Genomic DNA, 22415 nt, shown 5'->3' with positions numbered 1-22415 from the left:
ATGGGAGAAAACATTTTCACATCAAACATCCAACAAGAAGTTAATATCCAAGATGTACAGAAAACTCATACAATGCAATGACAATAGAATAACAAAGAACCAAGTTTGAAAAATGGAGAAAAGAGCTAAATAGATAAAATGGAATGATCTATCAAGCCACCAAAAGAGTTAGGAGGATCTTTAGTTACATATTTCTAAGTGACAGAAGTCAATCTGCCAAGCCTACATAATGAATGATTCCAACTATATGACATTTTGGGAAAGACATGGTTAACAGAGGTTGGTTTGAGGAGGGTCACAGGGGAATTTTAGGGCAATGAAAGTATTGTTTCATATGACAGTGTACCTGTAGATACAAGTCATTGTACAGTTGTACAGAACTATAGAATGTACAACACAAAGAGTCAACCCTAATGTAAACTGTGGAATTTAGTTAATTATCATCTACCAACATTGGCTCATCAATTGTGACAAATCTATAGCATTAATGTGAGATATTAAAAACAGGGAATTGATGGGGGTGAAGGGGCGTATGGGAGATCTCTGTGTTTTAGCCCAATGTTTTTTCTGTTACACAGAAACTCTTCAAAAATTTAGTAAAGTCTATTAATTTAATGAAAGGGGCTAGTATTCAAGATACATAAACAACTCAGAAAACTCAACAAAATATAAACAAACAACCCAATCAAAAAATTAGCAGAGAGGTACATGGACATTATCCAAGGAAGACATACAGATGGTCAACAAACAGATGAAAAAGGGCTCATCATCATTTATCATCAAGATAATGTAATTCAAACCAGAATGAGTTGGCACCTCACACCTGTGAAACTGACCCATGGCAAAATGGCCAGAAACAAGTGTTGGTGTGGGTATGGATAAAAAGGAACCTTTGCACAATATTGATGGGAATATAGATTTGTCCAGCCCCTATGGAAGACAGTATGGAGGTTTCTAAAAATATTCATCTAGATCTACAATATGATCGAGCAATCACACTCTGAAGAATGTAAAATCACTAATTCAAATGCATACCTATGTTCCTTACAGCACTATTAACACTAGTAAAGTTATAGAAACAACCTAAGTCCCTGATAACAGATGAGTGGATTTAGAACAAGTGGTATATACACACGAGGGAATACAACTACTACTCAGGTATAATAAAAAGTATAAAAAATATTGTCATTGTTTAAATGTTTCTTTTTTTAATTTATTTTTTTACCTCATTCATTTTTGTACACTAATTGGTTTCTTCCTTCAGATGTAGTCCCCATAGTTCTCTCACCACCATATCACCTGTGAACCATCGCTGTATTCCCTTGTGTGCTCCTCTACCCTGTTTTGACCCTCCTCCCTCCCCTCCACTCACTTTATGGTCAGTTTGCAAATTTGGTCTTTTTCTCAACCTTTTGTTCAGATACTCTATATTCTGCATATAAGTGAAACCATCGATATTTATCTTTTTATTTTGGACTTATTTCTGTGAACATATCCCTTCCAGCTCCATCTATGCTGCTACAAATGGTGAGCTTCTCTATTTTGATCACTGAGTAGTAATCCATTGTGTTAATATATAACAACTTTTTGCCCATTGGTCTGTTTTGGTGCATTTGGGTTGGCTATTGTAAATAGTGCTGCAATACACACAGGACAAATATTGTTGAAATTCATATTGGACACACACACACACACACACACACACACCCAAATAGTGAAATCTCTCCTGGCTAAAAGGGGAAAGAATGGAGGTATTATGCTTCCAGACTTCAAACAATACTACAAAGCCATTAAGTAAAAACAGCATGGTATTGGGAAAAAAGCAGCCACAGAGACTAATGGAATCAAACTGATAGCCCAGAAATAAAACCACATGTATATCGTCAACTAATTTACAATAAAGAAGCAAATAATATACATTGGAACAAGGAAAACCTCTTCAATAAATAATGCTGGGAAAATTGGACTGCTACATGCGAAAGAATGAAACTAGACTATTGCATGTCATAACACAAAAATCAACTCAAACGGATAAAAGACTTGAATGTAAAACCTGAAATCATAAAATACATAGAAGAGAACATAGAACACTCCATGACATAAACCTCAAAAACATCTTTGAGGCTATCTTTGAGGACATGTCTCCAGAAACAAGGAAAACAAAGGAGAACATAAATAGCTGAATTACATCAATCTAAAAACCTCCTGTACAGGAAAAGATACAGTAATTAAAATGAAGAGACTTGCACACCATATAATGGATAAGGGACTGATATCAAAGATCTAAAAGAGCTTACACAACTCGACAAAAACAAATCCAACAGCCCAGAAAAATAATGGGCAGAAGAACTAAAAAGATATTTCTCCAAAGGAGAAATGCAAATGGCCAACAGGCATATGAAAAAATATTCAATTGCTACTGAAAACATACTTATATATGATGAACATATTCATACATATTCATATTTTATGAAGGCCCTCAAAAAATTGAGATAAAAGGGACTTATAACATGTTAAAAGCCCTATGTGACAAAATGACAGCTAACATCATTCTTAATGGTGAAAACTGAAATCCTTCCCATTAAGATCTGGAACTAGACAAGGTTATCCTCTCTCACCATTGCTTTTCAAAATAGTACTGGAAGTCCTACCTAGAACAGTTAGGCAAGAGAAAAACATAAAAGGAATCCAAATATGGAAAGAAGAAGTAAAACTATTATTATTTGCAGATGATATGATAATATAGAGGCTCCTGAATTAAAACAATAAACCAGTTTAGTAACGTAGCAGGTTATAAAGTCAATACACAAAAAATCAGTAGCCTTCTTATATGCAAATGATCATACTGAAAAGGATGGAATTAAGATGACCATCCCATCTACAGTTGTACAAAAAAATAAATAAATATCTGGGAATAAACCTAACAAAGTTTTATAGTTCTAATAAACCTAAAGAAGGAAAGCTACAAAACACTGTTAAAAGAAATAGAAAAAGACACAAGGAAAAGGGAAGATAGTCTCTGCTCATGGATCAGAATCATTAACTATCAAAATGGCCATCCTACGAAAGCAATTTACAGATTCAATGCATTCCAATAAAAATTTCAGTGGCATTCTTCAAAGAAATGGAAAATCTTGCCAATTTTGACAGCATGAACGAAACTGAGGGGATAGGTTAAGTGAAATAAGTCAGATGGAGAAATGCTGAATGATTTCACTTAAATGTGGAATATAGAAAACAAAACAAAGCATCAGACAAAATCAAAAGAGACCTAGAGATCTGACAATAGAATTGAGGCTACTATATGTGGAGGGAGAGTGTGGATAGGTGCCCCACTGGTTTATGTTGGAGAACTATGGTATGCCTTGGTAGTGCGTGTGGAAAGTGTGAACCTATTCTTCTGAATCATATATAGTGTTGTTTACTAAGGTCACTTCAAAATAAAAAAAATTAAAAAGAAGTCTGCTTTCATGAAATAACTAATAAAAAAACTAATAATAACTAATAAAAATAAAAGTAACTAATAAAAATCAGTAAAGAATTAAATAGGTAATTTGGAAAGCTGTTGATACTACAAAGAAAACAATTTTATTTTAATTAATAATATCATTTGTTCAAAATATGTGCCAGACATTATGCTAAGTATTCACAACATAACCTCAATTAATCCTCAAATCAATTCTTTACTACCTTAAATTTATATATGAAAAAATAAAGCCTTAAAACATGTATTTTCACCCAGATAACATATTTATTAATTGGCAGATCAATTTTTGTCACATTTATTTATTAACCCTTATTGCCTGAGTGATTATGTATTCAGCATTGTTATAAGACACTAGGGTATTTTTGTAAGCAGTAAAAACAATCCTACCTTCAAGGAGTTAATGTTTTTACAGAATTAGGTACAATAAAACAAAAAATAAGTAAGCTAGGGCCTCCCTGGTGGTGCAGCAGTTGAGTGCCGGGTTGCCAAGCTGCCCACAGCCTTTGCAGTGCCAGTTCGATCCCCGGCCACCCCCGAGGGTCCCACATGGTGTGCAGACCTCTCCTGCCGCCCACTGCTCCCCTCAGCAGTGTATCATCAGTCTGCCTGTTCTGCTCCCCACTCTGGCTCTGGTGAATTCTCTCACCTTCCCACGCTTCTGACTGTACCCAGTGCTTGTATAAATAAATAAATAAATCTTAAAAAAAGTAAGCTATATATAGGATGCTGTATTGTTATAGTAGTTATGAATGGTCTTAAGAAATTAGAAAAGGTTAATCCATATTGTGTGCTTCATTTCTTTTTATAGCCAAATTATCTCTACATTGTAGTTATCTAGTCATTAGTTGATGGAAATTCATGTTGATGGAAATTAGTTGATTTGTTCCACCTTTGAGCTAATATGAATAATACTAATATTAATATTCGTTTATGAGTTTTTATGTCACTATGTGTGTTTTTATTTTTTCATTTGCCTTGGGTCTATAACTGGGCTGGGTAATATGGTAACTTTGACTATCCTTGAAAACATTCTGTTAAGTGAAAGAAGTCAGTTACAAAAGACCACAGATTGTATGATCCATTTACATGAAATATCTGGAATAGCCAAATCTATAGAAACAAGAAGTAGATTAGTGGTTGCCAGGGATTTGAGGAGTTGTGTGTAAATAAGAATCATGGATAATGACATGGGACTTTCTTTTTGGAATAATGAGAATCTTCTAATATTGACTATAGTGATGGTTTTACAGCTCTGATATGCTAAAAACCACTGGATTATTATATATTCTAGATGGGCAAACTTTATGGTATATAAAAATTCTACCAATAAAGCTATTAAAAGTGAAAAAGGAACTAGAAAAGTTAAGGAAGCAGTTTTTCCTCTAGAGCTACAAAAAAGGAATATAGACCTACTGTCACCTTCAATTTAACACAGTGATTTTAATGTAATTAAACCTCTATCAGACTTAAAACATGTAGAACGCTAATAAATTTGTGTTGTTTTAAGCCAACAAATTTGTGGTAATTGATTGCAGTGGCAGTAGAATAATAGTACATCAAAATGTGTATATCATAGAACAATAATATGCAAATGTGACCACCTAAGAAAGTGCTATAGAAGTTAAAAAAAGATAATAGAGTAAGGATAGCGTGAACCCTGCTGAATGTGTAAGACTAGAGAGAGGATGGCTACATCAGGAAACCAGATTGACATACTTTATGTACTATTGACAGCATTATGACCAGGGAATTAATATGGAAATAATGAACCAAACCATAAGTAAACCAAGGGGGTTATATTAATATTTAGTGACCACAGAATGATTGGCTGCTGTGAAGGAATTTGGTGTGTCCTGAGTTACTAGGTTTCACACGGGAGATAGGGAGTCATTGGATGGTTTAATAACTTAGTTCTACCACTAGCTTATGGTGTAGGCAAGTCACTCAGACTCACACAATTGAAAAAGAAAGTGATGTATGTTACGGGACCTTTAGGGTTCATTTTAACTATGAAATACAAATACTCATTGCCTCCATTATGAACATTTCCTTTTTTTTTAAACTTTAATTTTTTTTTTTAATTTCTTTAAGAACCGGGGTATAGGCCAGATGTGCGGGAGGGTGAGCAGGGAACAGAACAGGCAGACTGACTGAAATACACTGCTGAGGGGAGCAGCGGGCAAGACAGGAGAGGTCTGCAGTGCCATGTGGGTTATCTCGTTGGCCGGCTGGAATCGAACTCATGCTGCAGAGGCTGCGGACAGCTTCACAGTGCTGCGGTCAACCGCCTGCACCACCAGGGGAAGTTCTGAACATTTACTTTTATATTACAAATATTTTAACTGTATGGAATGTCAAAGACACTCATTTGAAAACCAAAATACAAATAATAAGCATTTTAGAAATAAACACAAATATTGTTTAGATGAATAGGTCTTTATTTCTACTTAAACCACAATATAAACCATCCAGAGTTGAAAAAAATGTTATGATGTGATCAGTGCAAGTTGGAAAGATTTGATTTCCTCAAGTTGTACTGGCTTTTTTAATATAAAGGTTAATTTAATTTTTGAAGTGAAACAGTTTGAGGGGTCACATCAATGTTTTAAGGTAGTCAGGTCAGAATGATTTGTTTGCAAGACATTTTTACCCTTAGGAAACATTGCTATATAATGTAGAAACAAACATTTCAGTGTTAAATATATTTTAAAAAGCCTGGAAATTTGCAGTCAGCATGATATTGAGGAAACAGTATAAAAGTGGTTCTGATTAAGAACACACCAGGATATATATGATGAGTGGGAAGGGGATTTATATTGTGGTTTCCTTGTGTCAGTGAAACACATTCTTCACTTTTGTCATATTTTTGAATCACAGTTGTGCAGACTTTATAAATTATTCTTTTGAGACAAAAAAGGCACCAAAGGAAATCAACACCTTGTTCCCTCACCTGAAGAAGATGAGAAAGCTGATCATTGACTTTAGTTTTGACCTGTGGAGTAACTCCCCGTAAGAAAACAAACCAATGACTTTTCTTAATCTTTGACCTCTTGTTTAAAAAAAAAATGAGATTTTTCCATATGACAATGTTGAGTTGCTTCAGTTATGTATATATGTCTCTCTGAAGATAGATTAGATGAGAACACAAATATTACAAGGCACTAAATCTTTAATAGCAGTTGTGCTTGTAAATATTGTTAAATATGTATAGCACAAATAATCCTTATTAATAGCAGAAAGCATACTATAAAATACTAAATGAGGGCAGTTAGAAATATTGAGTTGTAACCATTACTTTGAATTAGTTTACAATGTTCCATTTAGTAGTTTTTTTTTTTTTAAGATCTATCTATTTATGCATACAAGAACTGGGGCACAGGCCAGAGGCATGGGGGGATAAGAGGATTCACCAGACACAGAATGGGAAACAGAACAGGCAGACTGACTAAAATACACTGTTGAGGGGAGCAGCAGGTGACACAGGAGAGGTCTGCGCCATATGGGCAGCTCCTTTGCCAGCTGGGGATCGAACTTAAGTTGTGCTATCTTCATAGGTTGTGTCCTAACCCCTTGCACCACCAGGGAGGCCCTCCAGTTAGTGTTTTAAATTGATATCCAAAGAGCGTGTGTGTGTGTGTGTGTGTGTGTGTATGTGTGTGTTGTGTGTGTGTGAGACACAGCAGCAATGGTCTCCTCTAGGCCAGGTTTCAGTTCCTCAAATTGGCTGCTGCTGGAATTATCCTTCCACTGTCCTTAGCTGTTGCTGACAATTCTTTTCATTGTTCTTCTGACATTACTTGTCCTCAAAGACGAAGTATCCTCCCTGCCAATTACTCTAGAGACCAGGAGCACAGAGCACAGTTCAAGGTGCACACACATTTAGCCCACATTCATAATCTGTCAAGAGCTGGAACACAAGTGCAGTGACTGCTCATGAGCAATCAGTTCTTTCTGTCACACCCCTACATTTAAATAGGGATCCATGTCCCCTACCGAGACCCTGGACACTCCCATCTTATTATTGAAATCTAGGATAACTAGTAAAAACATAACTAGTTGAAAAACTTGACCTGAGAATAGACTGTCCATATTTTTTTCTAGTATTTCAGTATACATAACACTGATAGTCTGATGACATAATGAGAAAGAGACACAGTATTGGATTTTGCCTTGAAACTAAAATCATCCATAATGTGCTTTCTATGGTGAAAATAAGGTCTTTTTTTCCAGCAACTGACTTACAAACACATTTTTTGGAGGACACACATTCATATTTGAGGAAACAGTGCTCTAATAACAATGTTCTCTTCCTATTATAATCATCTTAATTTATTTTCCAATGTATCTTCACGTTTTTTTAGTCTGATTTGCTAGTAATATTGTAGATTTTGAATAAAACATTTGTTTTTCTGTTAATTCATTAGGTACTTGATAATATTTCATATCTATATAATTAAAAAGATTTTTATATTATTTAACATAAGTGCTAAATTATTATATAAAATCTAAATTAGTATTGCATTAAGTAAGATACTGTTAATCATCCCTGTCTTTATTCATGTGAGAGAATTTTTGGCAACTATTGTGACTAGTCTAGGAAGGGAATGTATTTTTAGCAGGAATGTTATGCCTGCTACACAGAAGTGAAGCATTTACTGAAATATCTATGAAACAAAATGTGTCTTAATTTTTGCTACATGCTTCCCATAGACTTATTTTCTCCTGTATTTCAGAGAAAATCTTAGCTTTGACAAAAAAAAGTGTTTATTTACATTGTGTATATAAGCAATTTTTGAATGATGATAGAGGATATAAAAAAAGATTAAAAAAACTTGCTTAAGCACACGTAGATAAAGCCATGTAATCTCAGTTATTCTAGTAGACACTGAAAAGAATGTTCAGTGTTCTCACATGGCCTTTAGACTTTTGCAAAATGAGGAAAATATTTTACAACCAAGGAAATAAAAGAAGAAAGATGTAGATTTCAGTCTGAATAAGGAATTCAGCCTTTTGTGTGTGATCCTGCTATTTAAGAAGGGGCAAAAAGATGCTGGTCACCAAAGAGATTTATAAATTTGTGCAGTCAATTTTGATTTTTTTCAGCTTTCTCACATACTCTTTTTCAATTCAGACAGAATTTTAAGTGAAGTCTAAATGTCCACATTATATAGACTCCAGGGGATATTTTCAGTACTGATTTTCAAAATTGTTGGTTGCCGATATTTCCTTTCGTGTAGCAATAGTAAAAATTAAGTCATTTATCTTCCCCTTCCCTGCTCTTCCCATTTTCCCTTCCTCTATCTCCACCTCTTTTGACATACACACATTGGTGTCTGATTTCTGGGCAAGCCAGGTGTTGAGGGAACAATGGGCTACCAGCCAGAGATCAATGGCAGCTAAGAAGTAGGACATGAAAAAAGTGGCAGAAGGGGTGGGTGAGAGAGGCAGCCAGGGTGGTTATACTGTTTGTCACATTGGAAAAAAACAATTGGACAAATACATATACAATAATTTCAGCATCTTCTGGCTTAGAAGATAGCTTTGTATAAATGGCAATGTCATGATTATGGTAGTTGGATAGTGTCATTGTAGAAGAGTATTTTGGGGTGGTACATACTGAAGTATTTAGATTAACATAACATCATGACAGGAAAAATCTACATATATGATCCATTCCTTGTATACATGCATGTAAGCCATATGATAATGCTTCCAGCATAATTACATGTGTGTACATATGTATAATATACAATTATACGTACATTCATATATGCATGCTATACATGTATATATTCATAAGGAAGAGAGATGTACATGATGGGTAGGGAGAGTAAATAATGGGGATAAAATGATACACTTTGAATATATATAATTAGGGATTATTGAGATTTTTGACTTATTGACACTTTTCTATAGATTTGGACATATTTTATTTGTTTAAGCATATTTATGCCTGGAATTCTTGGATTCTTTTAGGAAAATCAAAGAGGAATGACAGAAATAATTACCCAAAGTTTAAGCTAACATCCACAGAAGCTTCAAATGCTACTGTGTTAGATTTAGTAAGAGTGGATTATTTTTAGGGAAGAGTGACTATTTTTAAAACCACATGTTAATAATGCAAATGCTAAGGTTTTTTTTTTTACAACCAACTAATCGTGCTGAATGCTTTTGAACTAAACTGACCATTAAGACTGACCTGACTATATGCAGAAGTGGCCAAAATGTGGAGAACCCACCTGTAATGCAATTTTCTTATTCACTCTGACCCAAATGATCCTTAGATTTTTTTTCAGTGAATGTATTTTGGAGGTTATGAACTCTCATGACTAGATTATCACCTTTATAAGAAATATGTTTGTTATTCTTGCTGAAATACATACTTGACAGGCTCCTGTGGGGAATTTTTCAATTAATAAACATACAATATTTTTACCAGCTTGAACTTGACTTCTTGAAAGTAATTCGCTATCAGTAGATCTAACATAGTAACATTTGAAGCTTCTGTGGATGTGTTAGCTTAAACTTTATAGTATTTATTATTGTTGAGTAATTCTCTGTCATTCCCCTTTGATTTTCCTGAAAGAATGCAAAATATTATTTTGGTGAATAAAGTTAATGTATGATACATACATTAATGCATGTGTATATACATATAATACACATATAATAATGTATACATATTCATAGACATCATATGTACATATAATATATATTATATGTATACAATATACATATATAATGCATATATCATATATGATATATACATTGATGTGTAATGTATGATATATACCAGTGAAATGTTGACTTCCTTTTATCCCTAACATTGTAGTAAAGTTAATTTTTTATGTTTCACTTCTACTTGTGTGGAGAAATATACTTTGATATGGTATCTTTGTTCTTCCATGGACCCAATTTGGCTTGTGGGGAGCACCCCAGCTCCTTCATACTAGTTTCCCTTCAGAGAAGAGCATGTCCTTCCACCCTGTTCAGTTTTTCTCTCCCCAGTGATCAATTTTCATTGAGTCAACAACCCCCACTCTTGTATCCCCTGTCCTTGATCACAGCCTTCTGGTGTTCTCTGTACCCATCCCCCATTGAATAAAGCGCGACTATCTTTACCTTCTCTGTTGTAGTCTTGATACATTTTATTTCTTTTTTATAAGATCTCTGACTAGAACTTCCAGTGATATATTAAATAGAATTGGTGAGAGTGGTCATGTTTGTCTTGCCCCTGATTTTAGTGAAAGCTAAGCCTTCAGCTATTCAACTCAATCTTTCACCATTGAGTTTGTGTAGGCTTTAGGCTTGTCATATATATCTTTTCTTATATTGAGATACATTTTTTCCTACACTTTGAATATATAGTTAATATAAAATATATTATCTAATACTTTGATATATATATATCAACAAAACAACCAACTGTGCAATAAATAATCTTTAAAACCCCCTTTTAAAAGAATAATTTAAATTTAATTAGATAAATAAATGCTTTTTAAATAAATAAATGATTTCAATAATTTAATTTAAAAGTATAGTAATTATACATAAGCCCATACTCATAATCAAAAAACAAGTGGACAAATTATAAATCTGCAGTCAGAGAATGGTGTGCAGTGCTCTTTATCTAGAGGTCATTAGCATGGCTGTGATTCCAAAAGCTGCCCCTAATTACTTCTGTGCCTATGATCAAATCATGAGACTTCTATTATTCTCAATTTGCTCATGCATTAAATTCCACTGTTATTTGAAATTTTAAATATTGTAGATAATGCTTGGATGAAAATCCTTGCATTTAATTCTTTTTTTATATATCTTCACCAACTTTTTAGGAAAAATTGGAGAAATACTGAAGATACATATCTACTATTAAAAATATAGAAATTTATGATAAATAATATATGTACTATAATAGTAAATACTTAATCATTTTGGAATTTATTCATCTTTTTGCTTTCAACATAGTTTCCTGAACAAATTCACATGATGCTAAAAATTCATTATTTTTTTATGTCAAAGGTGATAGTGATAACTGATGGTATGAAATAGTCTAAGAATTATAAACAGTATCACAAAATTTAAGAGCTCTATGACTTTGTTCATGCCATTTACACTCCCTGAATTTCAAGGATGGTAAGAGAGTTAAATGGATATATATGAGAGAGTCAAATGTAAATGTATATGAAAGAGATTTATAAGCAGTACAATTTATATATTTTTACTACTAGCATTAATTTTTGATGAGTAAAATGGTCAACTTCATAGGATGATCTTTAATTTTAAGTTAATGTTATATTAATGTCCCTATAAATTTTCTAAATATTTATATTTCTTTAAATAAATATTTTTATGATAGCTACTTTTTAATAGATATAGTGAATATAGTTTTAAAGTCAAGTCAGAACATGGTGAAATTTTGAAACTCTTTATAGAGGACAGATTTATGAACAAGATTAAAAACAATACAGTGAGGGCCTCCCCTGTGGCACAGCTGTTAAGTGCTGGGTTGCGAAGCTGCCTGCAGCCTCCACAGCGCTGGTTCGATCCCCGGCCGCAGGGCGAGGGTCCCGCATGGCGAACAGACCTCTCCTGCCGCCCGCTCCTCCCCTCAGCAGTGTCCTTCATCACTCTGCCTGTTCTGCTCTCCGCTCTGGCTCTGGTGAATTCTCTCACCCTCCCGTGCTTCTGACTGTACCCAGTGCTTCTATAAATAAATAATAAATAAATCTTAAAAATAAATAAATAAATAAAAGTCATTAAAAAAATACAACGAACAAATGGACTTATATGAAATATCTCCAAAATCAATCTCTAAAACGGGCCAAATGCAAGAAAATATGACTTGTTTTTCATGGACATTTCAAAATAAACCAAGCTCATATGGTGCAGTTTTAAAGAGGGGAAGGAAAAGCCATCTGAGAATCTCTGGAATCTTGCCAAAAGTATAATTTGGCATTTTATCCCTCCTTCTGGATGCAATTGATTGGCAGCAGTTACATCATGCCATAGGCCTAGTGGGGCTAGAAGGAGAAAACCAGAGAATTAAGTGTGTTTGGTTCTGAAGAACAGATTGTTTAATAATCATAAAATTTTGCTACCCCATCCTTTAAGCATATAATTTTAAATTTTATAACTTCCAGTGAGGTAACATTGGATTACAACATTGTATGTGATTCAGATGCCTAAAATTACACATCATCAGAAGCACGTTACCACACCACACTATCACCAATGCCCCCACAGCCCTCCACCATAGCCTATGGTGCTCCCTCCACACTGTGTTTTATTATGCAGCCTTTGTTATGTTGCTAGACTTTCACATTCTCTTTCCACAGTGTCTTAGAAGAGTACACATTGGTTGATAAATCTTGGCTAATAGTCTCATTCTGTGTTCCTAAAAGAGTTACTTTAAGGTCTAATTCAGGCATATGGATTAAATTGACTAGATATTGAGATATTTTGAATAGAAATACTGTTATTACCAAAGAAAAAATGGCTGGATTTTGAAGTTTTATTGTCAAGTTGAATTATCAATTTGAGATATTTTTCAAGCATTATTTCAGCTTCTACTACCTTGAGAAGAAACAAGAAAAGTGTTAATAAAGGCATTTTGTCACATACATAGCAGTATGTGTGATACTTGATATTCTTGGAAAACTTAAAAAATGCCAGGGACATTTCCAGATGTAACTAAAACTGCAGAATCCCCAGTCTTGGCATTGAGAAAGACCACAGCAGATGCTCATCTTCAGATTCGTTTTTAGACCCAGAGTAATTAAATGATTTCACCAAAGTCATAAAACTAGAAGCTGTTACAATGAACTCTAGACTAAGTACTGCTTTCCTTAGAATAGTATTGCGTCCCTAGTGCAACATTATGATTACTATGACTTCCATGCTCTGAAAACAGTGGAGATTGTCTCTCTGCACTGGTGATATCCTTTCCTCATATATTTTCTGTTTTTATGTAATGGGAATACAAGCTACTTGCCCACCATTCTTATTCCTTATCTCAGAAATAACTTTTTTTAAAAAAATTATAATCATCCTCCCCCTTTAATCTGCGTGATTGCTAGTGATGATATCCAATATAAATGTTTTTCTCCAAAGCAGGGATTATCTGCTTTATTAGTAGAAATATTGCATTTTATGAAGTGTGAAAATGTTTTGTTCAAAGAGCAATTTGCAACTTAATGTAGGAATCAGAGAGTATGGCCACATTTTCTTTTAGTGCCTGTGTTTTAAGTCTTTTTATTCGCAGGTGAAGGAAGCATAACAAGACATTTGTTGAAGAAATTTGTACTGTTTGTGCAAGTAGCAAAAAAAAAAAAAAAAAAAAAAAAAAAACAGGTGCAGGCCTCCATCCCTTCATTCATCTATCCTTAAGTTAGATCCTTTCATTTTGTCTATCCCTGATTCTGGTCTTTGTGTTGTACTTCAAGTTTCTAATCATTTAAAGTTATTTCTGTACCAGAGAACATTCTTTTGGTCACTTTCTTTCTTCATTATAAATTTAACTTAGAAAAATGGTCCAAAAATTATTATAAGTTACAGATCATAAACTATAATACTATATAAGTCAAATTTATAGTTCAAAGTGATTCAAATACAGATTTTTTAAACTATATGGGTCTCATATAGATACTATAAGCAGTCGTATTACCCTTCCTTCCCATTTCTTGAGCCAGTATGTTTTGAAAACTGTCTTAAAGAAATTTTACATGTTAGACATTTAAACTTTAATGATAAGTATTATTTTGCTTTTCAAAATAAATATTTATTATCTTTGGTAAAGACAGATACTGAAACTATAGATAATGAAGTATCTGAATCTTATTTTTCATCCTATATGCAAATGAAAAATTTTTCCCATAAGGTAACCTTAATTGAACTTAAATATGGATCCAAAAATATTTTCCTGCCATTCAAAAGTCATGTCTATAGTTTAATTCTAAAACTGGGCATGAAACCAAAATTTGTTTGATTGTTAATTGTCCCATTCACTTATCCAAGAATAGTTACTATAGGTAATATGATATCACCTACTTTAAGTAAAAGTATAGCATAGATCCATCAAAAACATGTATTTAAAGACTAGGAAAAAATTGCTATATATTTTCTCAATTAACTTTATCTAAAATTTTAAATAGGAAAATGTAAGCTTGATTTTAAAAATCCACTGCAAATTCAGTGTTTTTTTTTTCTTATTTACAGTGAAGTATATCAAATAACTGGAATTAGACTTACTATTCTTGTTCTTAAAAATCTTTCTTAACATTCCACTGATAACTGGAATAGGTATAATACTTATTTTACCTATTCTACAAAATTCAGAGCGATGGTAATTTGTCTTTGTTTAGAAGATAAATTATAATTTAACTATCACTGATCTCAATATTAGAATTAGGCTTGGGATTATAAAAATAAATTAGTTCTTGAAAAATTATATCAGAAGCACATTAATATGACACAGCATATTTACCTGAGAGTGCAGAAACAGTTATTTCTATATGGATGGAAAACCACATGAATCTCACTGTTGCCCAAAAAGAACCAATAGCAATAGTATTGTTCAAAAGGAATTAGGAAATTAAGGGGGGAAAAGACTTGTAAGTGTTGGTTCAGCTAAAGTAGGATATTTTCAGTTTGGTAATGGCTTTTAAAAATTGAAGCATGATCAGTATGTAGATCATTAACCTTGGGTATATTCTTTGCTTGTACAATTATTAAACATCTGTTCTCAAATCTGAAATTTTTATTCTTTCCTAGATCATACTCTTTCTCACATTATTGAAATGATTTTATTATATTTAAATGTGATAATACATTGAAGGAGATATCTGAATATGTCCATTCAGATCCTCTACCCACTTTTTAAATCACATGTTTTGTTTTTTTGCTGTTGAGTATTATATTAGCCCCTTGTCAGATATATAATGCACAAATATTTTCTCCCATTCAGTAGGATGTATTTTTGTTTTAATGTTCATTTCTTTTTCTGTTCAGAAACTTTTTAATTTAATGGAGTCCCATTTATTTGTTTATGCATTTACTTCCTCACCACAGGGGTTGTGAGTCCCCAAAGATATCTCTAAGTTTGATGACAGGAACATGTCACCTGTGTTTTTTCTATGTGTTTTATGGTTTTGGTCTTACATAAAAGTCCTTAATCCATTTTATTGTATTTATTATTATTTTTAAAGATTTATTTATTTATACAATCACTGGGGTACAGACCAGAGGCATGGGAGGGTGAGAGAATCAACCAGAGATAGAGCAGGGAGCAGAACAGGCAGAAGGACCAAAAGCACTGCTGAGGGGAGCAGCTGGTGAGACAGGAGAGGTCTGCTGCGCCATGTGGCAATCTCCCTGGCTGGGAATCGAACTGGCTCCACAGGGGCTACGGACAGCTCCATAGCGCTGTGCTCAACCTGCTGCGCCACCTGGGAGGCCCACCTTAACCTTTTTTAAATTGTTTTTGTGTGTGTGTGTGTGTGTGTGTGTGTGTGTGTGTGTGTGTGTGTGTGGTATTGGATAAAGGTCTAGTTTCATTCTTTTGCATGTGGCTGTCCAGTTCCCAACACTATTAATTGAAGAGACTTTCTTTGTTCATTGGCCAGAAGGTGATTCTGTAAGCCAGGTTTCTACCATCAGCCTATAAACAGATAAATATTACATGAGATTAGGTAAAAATATGGAGACCCAACTCTCAGTTCTCAGGCACTTCCATAATGAATTTAATGGAAAGGTTATATGGAGTTTGTTGTATACCAGTTCTGACTATAAAAGAAAGGTGAATTAAGTACATATTATGGAAAGAAAAGTAGGGGCAGAGACACTTTACAGTATATATTAGATAGACCTGTTAAACTGCTTAAGTATCTAGAGTTTTAAGTCATGCTGGCTCTGGAACATGAGAGTTAGCTAAGCCCCGTGGAAAATCAGGGCCAAACAATTTCAGAGATATGACATGGGTAGCTTGTTTTTTATTATATTACTGATTTCATAATAGTTGAGATCCAAGATATTAAATTGCTGGAAATATGATTTTTGGTTTTAGTCTTTTTGTCTTTAATTTTAAAACCAGTTTATAAAATCCAATGCACTCTACAAGTATCATTTTTGAGCACATGTGTTTTAATAGCTGGTTCTTCTCATATCTCAGATTCTCTGTGATTCCACATTAGGTGATAAAACTTCCAGACTGGAATATTATGCAATTCATATGTTTATAGAACATTTGAATTGTGTGGAGCACAAAGGTAATTGGTTGGAAAAATAATGAATAGAAGTTTTGGTTTTGTAGTCAAAGAACTACCTTGTGGTAGGTATAGTAATGGAAATAATAATAAAATGATATAAGAACATAGCATCAATAATTAAGCTCTGAATGAGAACATTGGAAAGGTTCACAGAAGTGTTACTTAACATCAGCAGCACCAAGCTGCTCTAGTCAGGCTTTTCTTTTATTAATTCCATGATTGTATTCCACTTTGCCTTTTTGCCCCTTCTCTTAGACTATTCTGTACTACACTTGACACTTACATTCTCCAGGAAGTCCTCTTTAACCCTCTCTTCCTCCCAGCCTGGCTTGTTATATATATTTCCTCTTTACTCCTATGGCACACATGCATGCTTCTGATACTGCACAAGCCAAATTATTTTATAATTATCTTCCTTCTGTCTTCTCAGCTAGCTCACTGAGAGTAGTGACTGTTGCATTAACCTTTATTTCACTTTTTTTTTTAATTTTGAGTAGTTTTTTTTTTGTTTGTTTGTTTTTTTTTTTAAAGATTTATCCATTCATACATATAAGAACCGGGATACAGGTCTGACGCGTGGGATGGCGAGAGGATTCACCAGAGACAGAGCAGGGAACAGCACAGGCAGACTGATGAAACACACTACTGAGGAGAGCAGTGGGCGCGACAGGAGAGGTCTGCTGCACCATGTGGGATTCTCGCTGGCCGGCCGGGATTGAACCCATGCTGCAGAGGCTTCAGACAGCCTCACAGCTCTGCGCTCAACCACCTTTGCCACCAGGGGAGGCCCACCTTTATTTCACTTTAATTAAACTTTTAAATTTTTCTTACATTGTTCATTTTTGTACAATATTTGATTTCTCCCCTCAGGTGTATTCCCCATAAATCTCCCACTCATGGAACCATCACTGTTGTCCCTTGTGCTGTTCCCTCCCCTGTTTTCACCTATCTCCCTCCCCTGCTGTATGCCTCAGATCTGTAGTTTGCCCCCAGGTTTTCTCTCTCTCTCTTCTTTTTATTTTTTTTTATTTTTTTTTTGCATAAGAAATTGATGTAATTTATTTGATACATGTATTATAACACAAATAAACATGATTTCTTTAAATAGGTGAGAATGACAGATGTTTTGAGAAGCAATATCCTGTACTAAATCATGTGTTTTTATAGATTAGTAACCATACTATGTTTCTTTTTTTTTTTAATCATTTTTTCTTTTTTTTTTAATTTTATTTTTATATTCCCCATACAATTGCAGCCCCCCCCCATTCTGACCCCAATCCCTCCCCTCCTGCCCCGCCCCCCTAAAAGTGTCTCTGGTTCATAGTTTTTTGTTGATTTTGATTTTCACTTTCTTATAGTTATTCGTTTTCCTGGTCCCTTATTTAAGTTTTCTAGATTCCTGCTATGAGTGAGACCATCCGGTATTTTTCTTTTTCTTTCTGGCTTATTTCGCTGAGCATGATCCCTTCCAGCGCCATCGGGAGTGCAAATTGGTCCAACCACTGTGGAGAGCTGTGTGGAGATTTCTGGACCTACTAAACATAGAGCTTCCATATGATCCAGCAATTCCACTCCTAGGTATTTACCCAAAGGACACAGAAACATCAATTCCAAAGAACACCTGCACCCCTATGTTTATAGCAGCACTGTTTACAATAGCTAAGCTTTGGAAACAATCTCTCTTCTTTTTAGACCCTTTGTTCAATTTCCCTATATTCTACCTATAGGTGAAACCATCTGATATTTTTCTTTTTCCTTCTAATTCATTTCACTTGGCATAATCCCTTCTAGCTCCATCTATTCACTTTATATCCTCAACACCACAGTGTGAGCCTGAGGGGGAAAACCCAGAGGTGAAGCTGGGAGGCAGGCTCACCCACGGGGTGAGTGGCCCTCCCCTGTAACATGAATTTGAACTCTAGTCAGTAGCAATATGGGACATTGACACTTTCAACAGGGGAGGTGGTAATACCACATTTGTGTTTTAAAAAGAAAGTTCTGATGGCATACACTGAGTCAAGAGAGGAGGTTAAACCAATTAAGTTCCAATTAAGAAGTTAAAGCACAAGTATAATGAGAGAGCACTGAAGGTCTCAACTGGATAGTGTGAATGTGAGAAAAGTTAACAATTTGGATGTGTGGGGGAGGGGAGAGGAGAGTTTGAGAAAGAGGTGTGAAAAATGGTCAAGGAAGGAAATGTTTTTAAAAAGTAAATAAAAATTTGAGAGTTTGAGCTAATCCGACCTACTACTTTTGAACTAAGAAAATGCTTGCAGTTTATCAGGTCAGCCAAGAACTGCACAAATATAGATATTCACAGTCTCATTCATGTGCAAGTTTTGACAAAGGAGTCTAGTCTCCCCATTACCACCAAATTCTATTGAGTCTTAAGCCAGCAAAACAAGTAAATTCTACTTTTCTGTATCCTTGTATGCTTATCTATATACTTTTTATATCCCATATAAAGGGCGTATTGATTTTATTATCTGAGCACATGTCTATGTCTGGGTAGAATTTTTACCTATGTTTTAATAGATTTTTACTATAGCCATTTATCTTCATAAGTATTTCAGGTAAATGGATTATTTTCCCAACATGCAAATTTACAATTGGGGAAAAGCATTTTTCCCGTAAAAAAACAAATGTTATAATAAAAAATTTCTAATTAAGTCATTAAATATTTTAAATATTATTATATAAAATATTTCAGGTCATTTTAAAAATGCTACAATTACAAAAATAGGTCAACTTTGCTAGTTACTTCTAATAATGTTATACATATCATTTCAAATTTTTAATGATATCCATTGATTTTTTTCCAAACCTGATTAAGACACAATTTTCTGAAACTTTAACCATTAGACTTATATCACCATTAACACAAGAATAAAACTATTAGTTTAAGACTATTGCAAATATAGTTATAAAAATATTCATGAATTTCACCTTCTAGTTAAATATTCTGTTTTGTATGATCATCATACAAACATAAAATTTGTTTTTAAGCCTATAAAACACTGATAATGGAAATGGTTAGAAGGCACTGGTTTGATTATTACAAATCTCATAAACTTGTCATTAGTTTCTTAGTGAGTGAATATTGTAAAGGGAGTCCACGAATAATAATTAAGATTGGCTTTGGCAATCAGAGGGTCACGGTTAACAAGGTACAAAAAAAGGTACTCAGTCTAGCAAAACATTCAATATCTGTGTTTTAATGTCATGTTTTCTTGAAACTTGAAAAGACAAGAAGCAAACTTGGCAAGCAGAAGATATTTATAGCTCTGTATCTTAAAGAGCAAAAATGTCAATGTTCAGAGTACTGGATCTTTGTGCAGGCGGAGCTAACTGGGGACACTCTGAAGCAAGACTGGCTGGTTTTAATTGATAGAGGGAAAAGACAGTGACACTTGCTTTATGTCCATTTTATTTCAGATGAGAGTTCTCTCCTCCCTAGGTATATATCTCAAGGTATAAAGTCTGAGAAAAGGTGCCCATATTTTTTTTCTTTCTTTCAACTTTTTTTTTAATTTCTTTCTTACAACTTATCAGAATTTACAGTGCAACAATATTACTTCTTCCATACTTTCCCTATTTCATTTTTTTGATGAGTTAGATCCCTCAGTTTTCTTTTATTCCACAAATAATTTTGAGCTGTCACTCAGTACTTTTAACTCTTACAAGTGTCTTTAATGGGTCTGCTTCCAAAAGCTCACAATTTAACAAGCAATTCACAGATGAGAATTATGAATTCATTTATTTGAATAACAAACATCAACTGAGCATCTGTATTTTGTCAGGGACTGTATTAACATATTAACACGAGAGAGTCAAAGATGAGTAAGAGCAACCTCAGACTTGATGATCAAGAAGATGAAACCTTGTCAAATCAGTAGGGGGGAAAAGACTGTTTATTCAAGACCTTGTTATGACCTCAGTCTGATGGACACAGATTCTACAGATTCCCTATATCCTGTTCCAGGTTGCCTGGAATATGACACTGGAATTGCCAGTCTTGGTTCTCCTTCACCATTGAGGACAGAGTGTTGAGGAGAAGGAAAGTAGTTTTGTTTATTTGTTCACAAATGAGGAGGGTAGCAAGGCTAGAGTCTGAAAGACAACTTACTAGCACAGTATAGGGTATTGAACTAGAGTTACAAGGACAAGAAAGAGGGGAGTGAGTTAGGGTCAACATTCCCATTTTTGTAACATAAGTGTTTGGTGACTTGGTGGACAGCAGCTTGTTTTCATCACTCCCTGGTGGTCAGCAGTTCTGACTTTGTCTTTGCAATGTTCTGTCCTTGGCTGTTTTGAAGTTGTTTTGCAGAAAACACTTTGTCCTCAGAATGCAAGAAAAAAGTATGATGTTAGCTAAACATATAAATCAGGGTTTGTTAAACTTAGAGAGGGAAGACAGTGACTATTTCCAAGGCAGGAGAGAGATTGCTGTATCAGATGGGCAGGGCTTATCTAAACAAGAAAAGGTGGATCCTCTAACCTTTACTATGAAAATAATAGTAGTAAAGTTCCTATTGGTACATAATATGCTCATTAGGTGAAAAGTTAGTCAAGTAGTTATTGACGAGAGTTTCAATACCACATGATCTGTGTGGGTCAGTTTTGTTTCTGTGCCTTCCTGGAGACTGATGTATCTGGACATGCCTGATCATGATTGGAATATGCCTGAAGACTTATTTTCAGTAGCCTTTTGGCCCCAGCCTTTTGCTAAGTTACTCAAACTCTAATGGCTCCATTTTGTTTTTTGTTTCATGTCATACTTAAAGAAATCTCTATGATATAATCCTATAATAGATGTAAGTTCGGGACCTGGACTTGTCCTTATTTGTTGAATTTCTCTGAAAGCAGAGAGTGAAATAAAGTGGAGAATGCAACAGTTTACTTAGGTGGTAATACCAAAAAATAGGATTGTGACAGGTAAGAGAAAAAGTCAATATATATGTTACACAGGGCAACAAGGCCTTTAATTCTTTGCAAACTCTCAAGAACCCAAAAGCCATTGTCTTTGAATCATCTGTTTGAAGGACAAGAAGGAGAAACATTCATCCATCAGCTTCTGTCTCCCAGTGACTGAGAGTCATCACTAAGATACTCCCTGCAGGGGCCTTAGCTTCTCTTGGCACTGGAGAAGCTTCTAGATAGTAAGAAAAAAAGCAAACTTAAGGCAAGGCACTGGTGTAAAATGAATCTAAGCCCACAACACTGACTGTAATCTAAGCAGTTGGCAACAGACTAGGAGTAGCAGCACTTTTGGTGCTTCTCTGATCTGACTGCTAGTTCTTCCTGCGCACAGGTGAATGAGGGCATGCTGCACAGATAGATTAACATTTGCAAAAGCATCACAGCAAGACTTCACAAGTTAAATTCAGAAAAGAGTATAACATGTTGTGTCTTTTGGACTTTGAGAATCAATTGAAAGGGAGATATGTAAAAAAGAGGCAGGAGTTGGGATTAGAAAGTTTAGGTAAACTGAGATCTCATGCACTAGAGAATTAGCTTTATCCTCTAGCTAATGAGAAACTCCTGAAGGATCTTAAGTTTTGTATTTCATTTTACTTTTTCAAATTTTTTTTCTTTATTGTGACAAATTGCATTTTAATACATTTCTTTATCCAGGATATTTTTAATATTTTATTTATTTATTC

At 34.4% G+C, this 22415-nt stretch overlaps 1 protein-coding gene across 7 annotated transcripts in view; it reads left to right on the top strand.

The window, feature by feature from the left end:
* Nucleotides 1-22415, top strand: part of SNCA (synuclein alpha) — a 124105-nt gene that overhangs the window by 53324 nt on the left and 48366 nt on the right. Inside the window, exon 5 of one of the 7 annotated variants that reach the window (XM_054687994.1) lies at nucleotides 17284-17532. The exons of the other annotated variants lie outside the window; for them this stretch is intronic. Within the exon in view, the coding sequence (XP_054543969.1) occupies nucleotides 17284-17325 (42 nt within the window). The 3' untranslated portion in view covers nucleotides 17326-17532. Of the gene's footprint in view, nucleotides 1-17283; nucleotides 17533-22415 lie in introns of those variants that run through there. 7 annotated transcript variants of the gene reach the window in all.

The sequence above is a fragment of the Talpa occidentalis genome, unplaced genomic scaffold, assembly GCF_014898055.3.
Source record: "Talpa occidentalis isolate TD23 unplaced genomic scaffold, MPIMG_talOcc4v2.1 talOcc4.6, whole genome shotgun sequence".
Classification (NCBI taxonomy): Eukaryota; Metazoa; Chordata; class Mammalia; order Eulipotyphla; family Talpidae; genus Talpa; species Talpa occidentalis.
The sequence above is the reverse complement of the archived record's forward strand: the minus strand, read 5'-3'. Positions and strand labels throughout refer to the sequence as shown.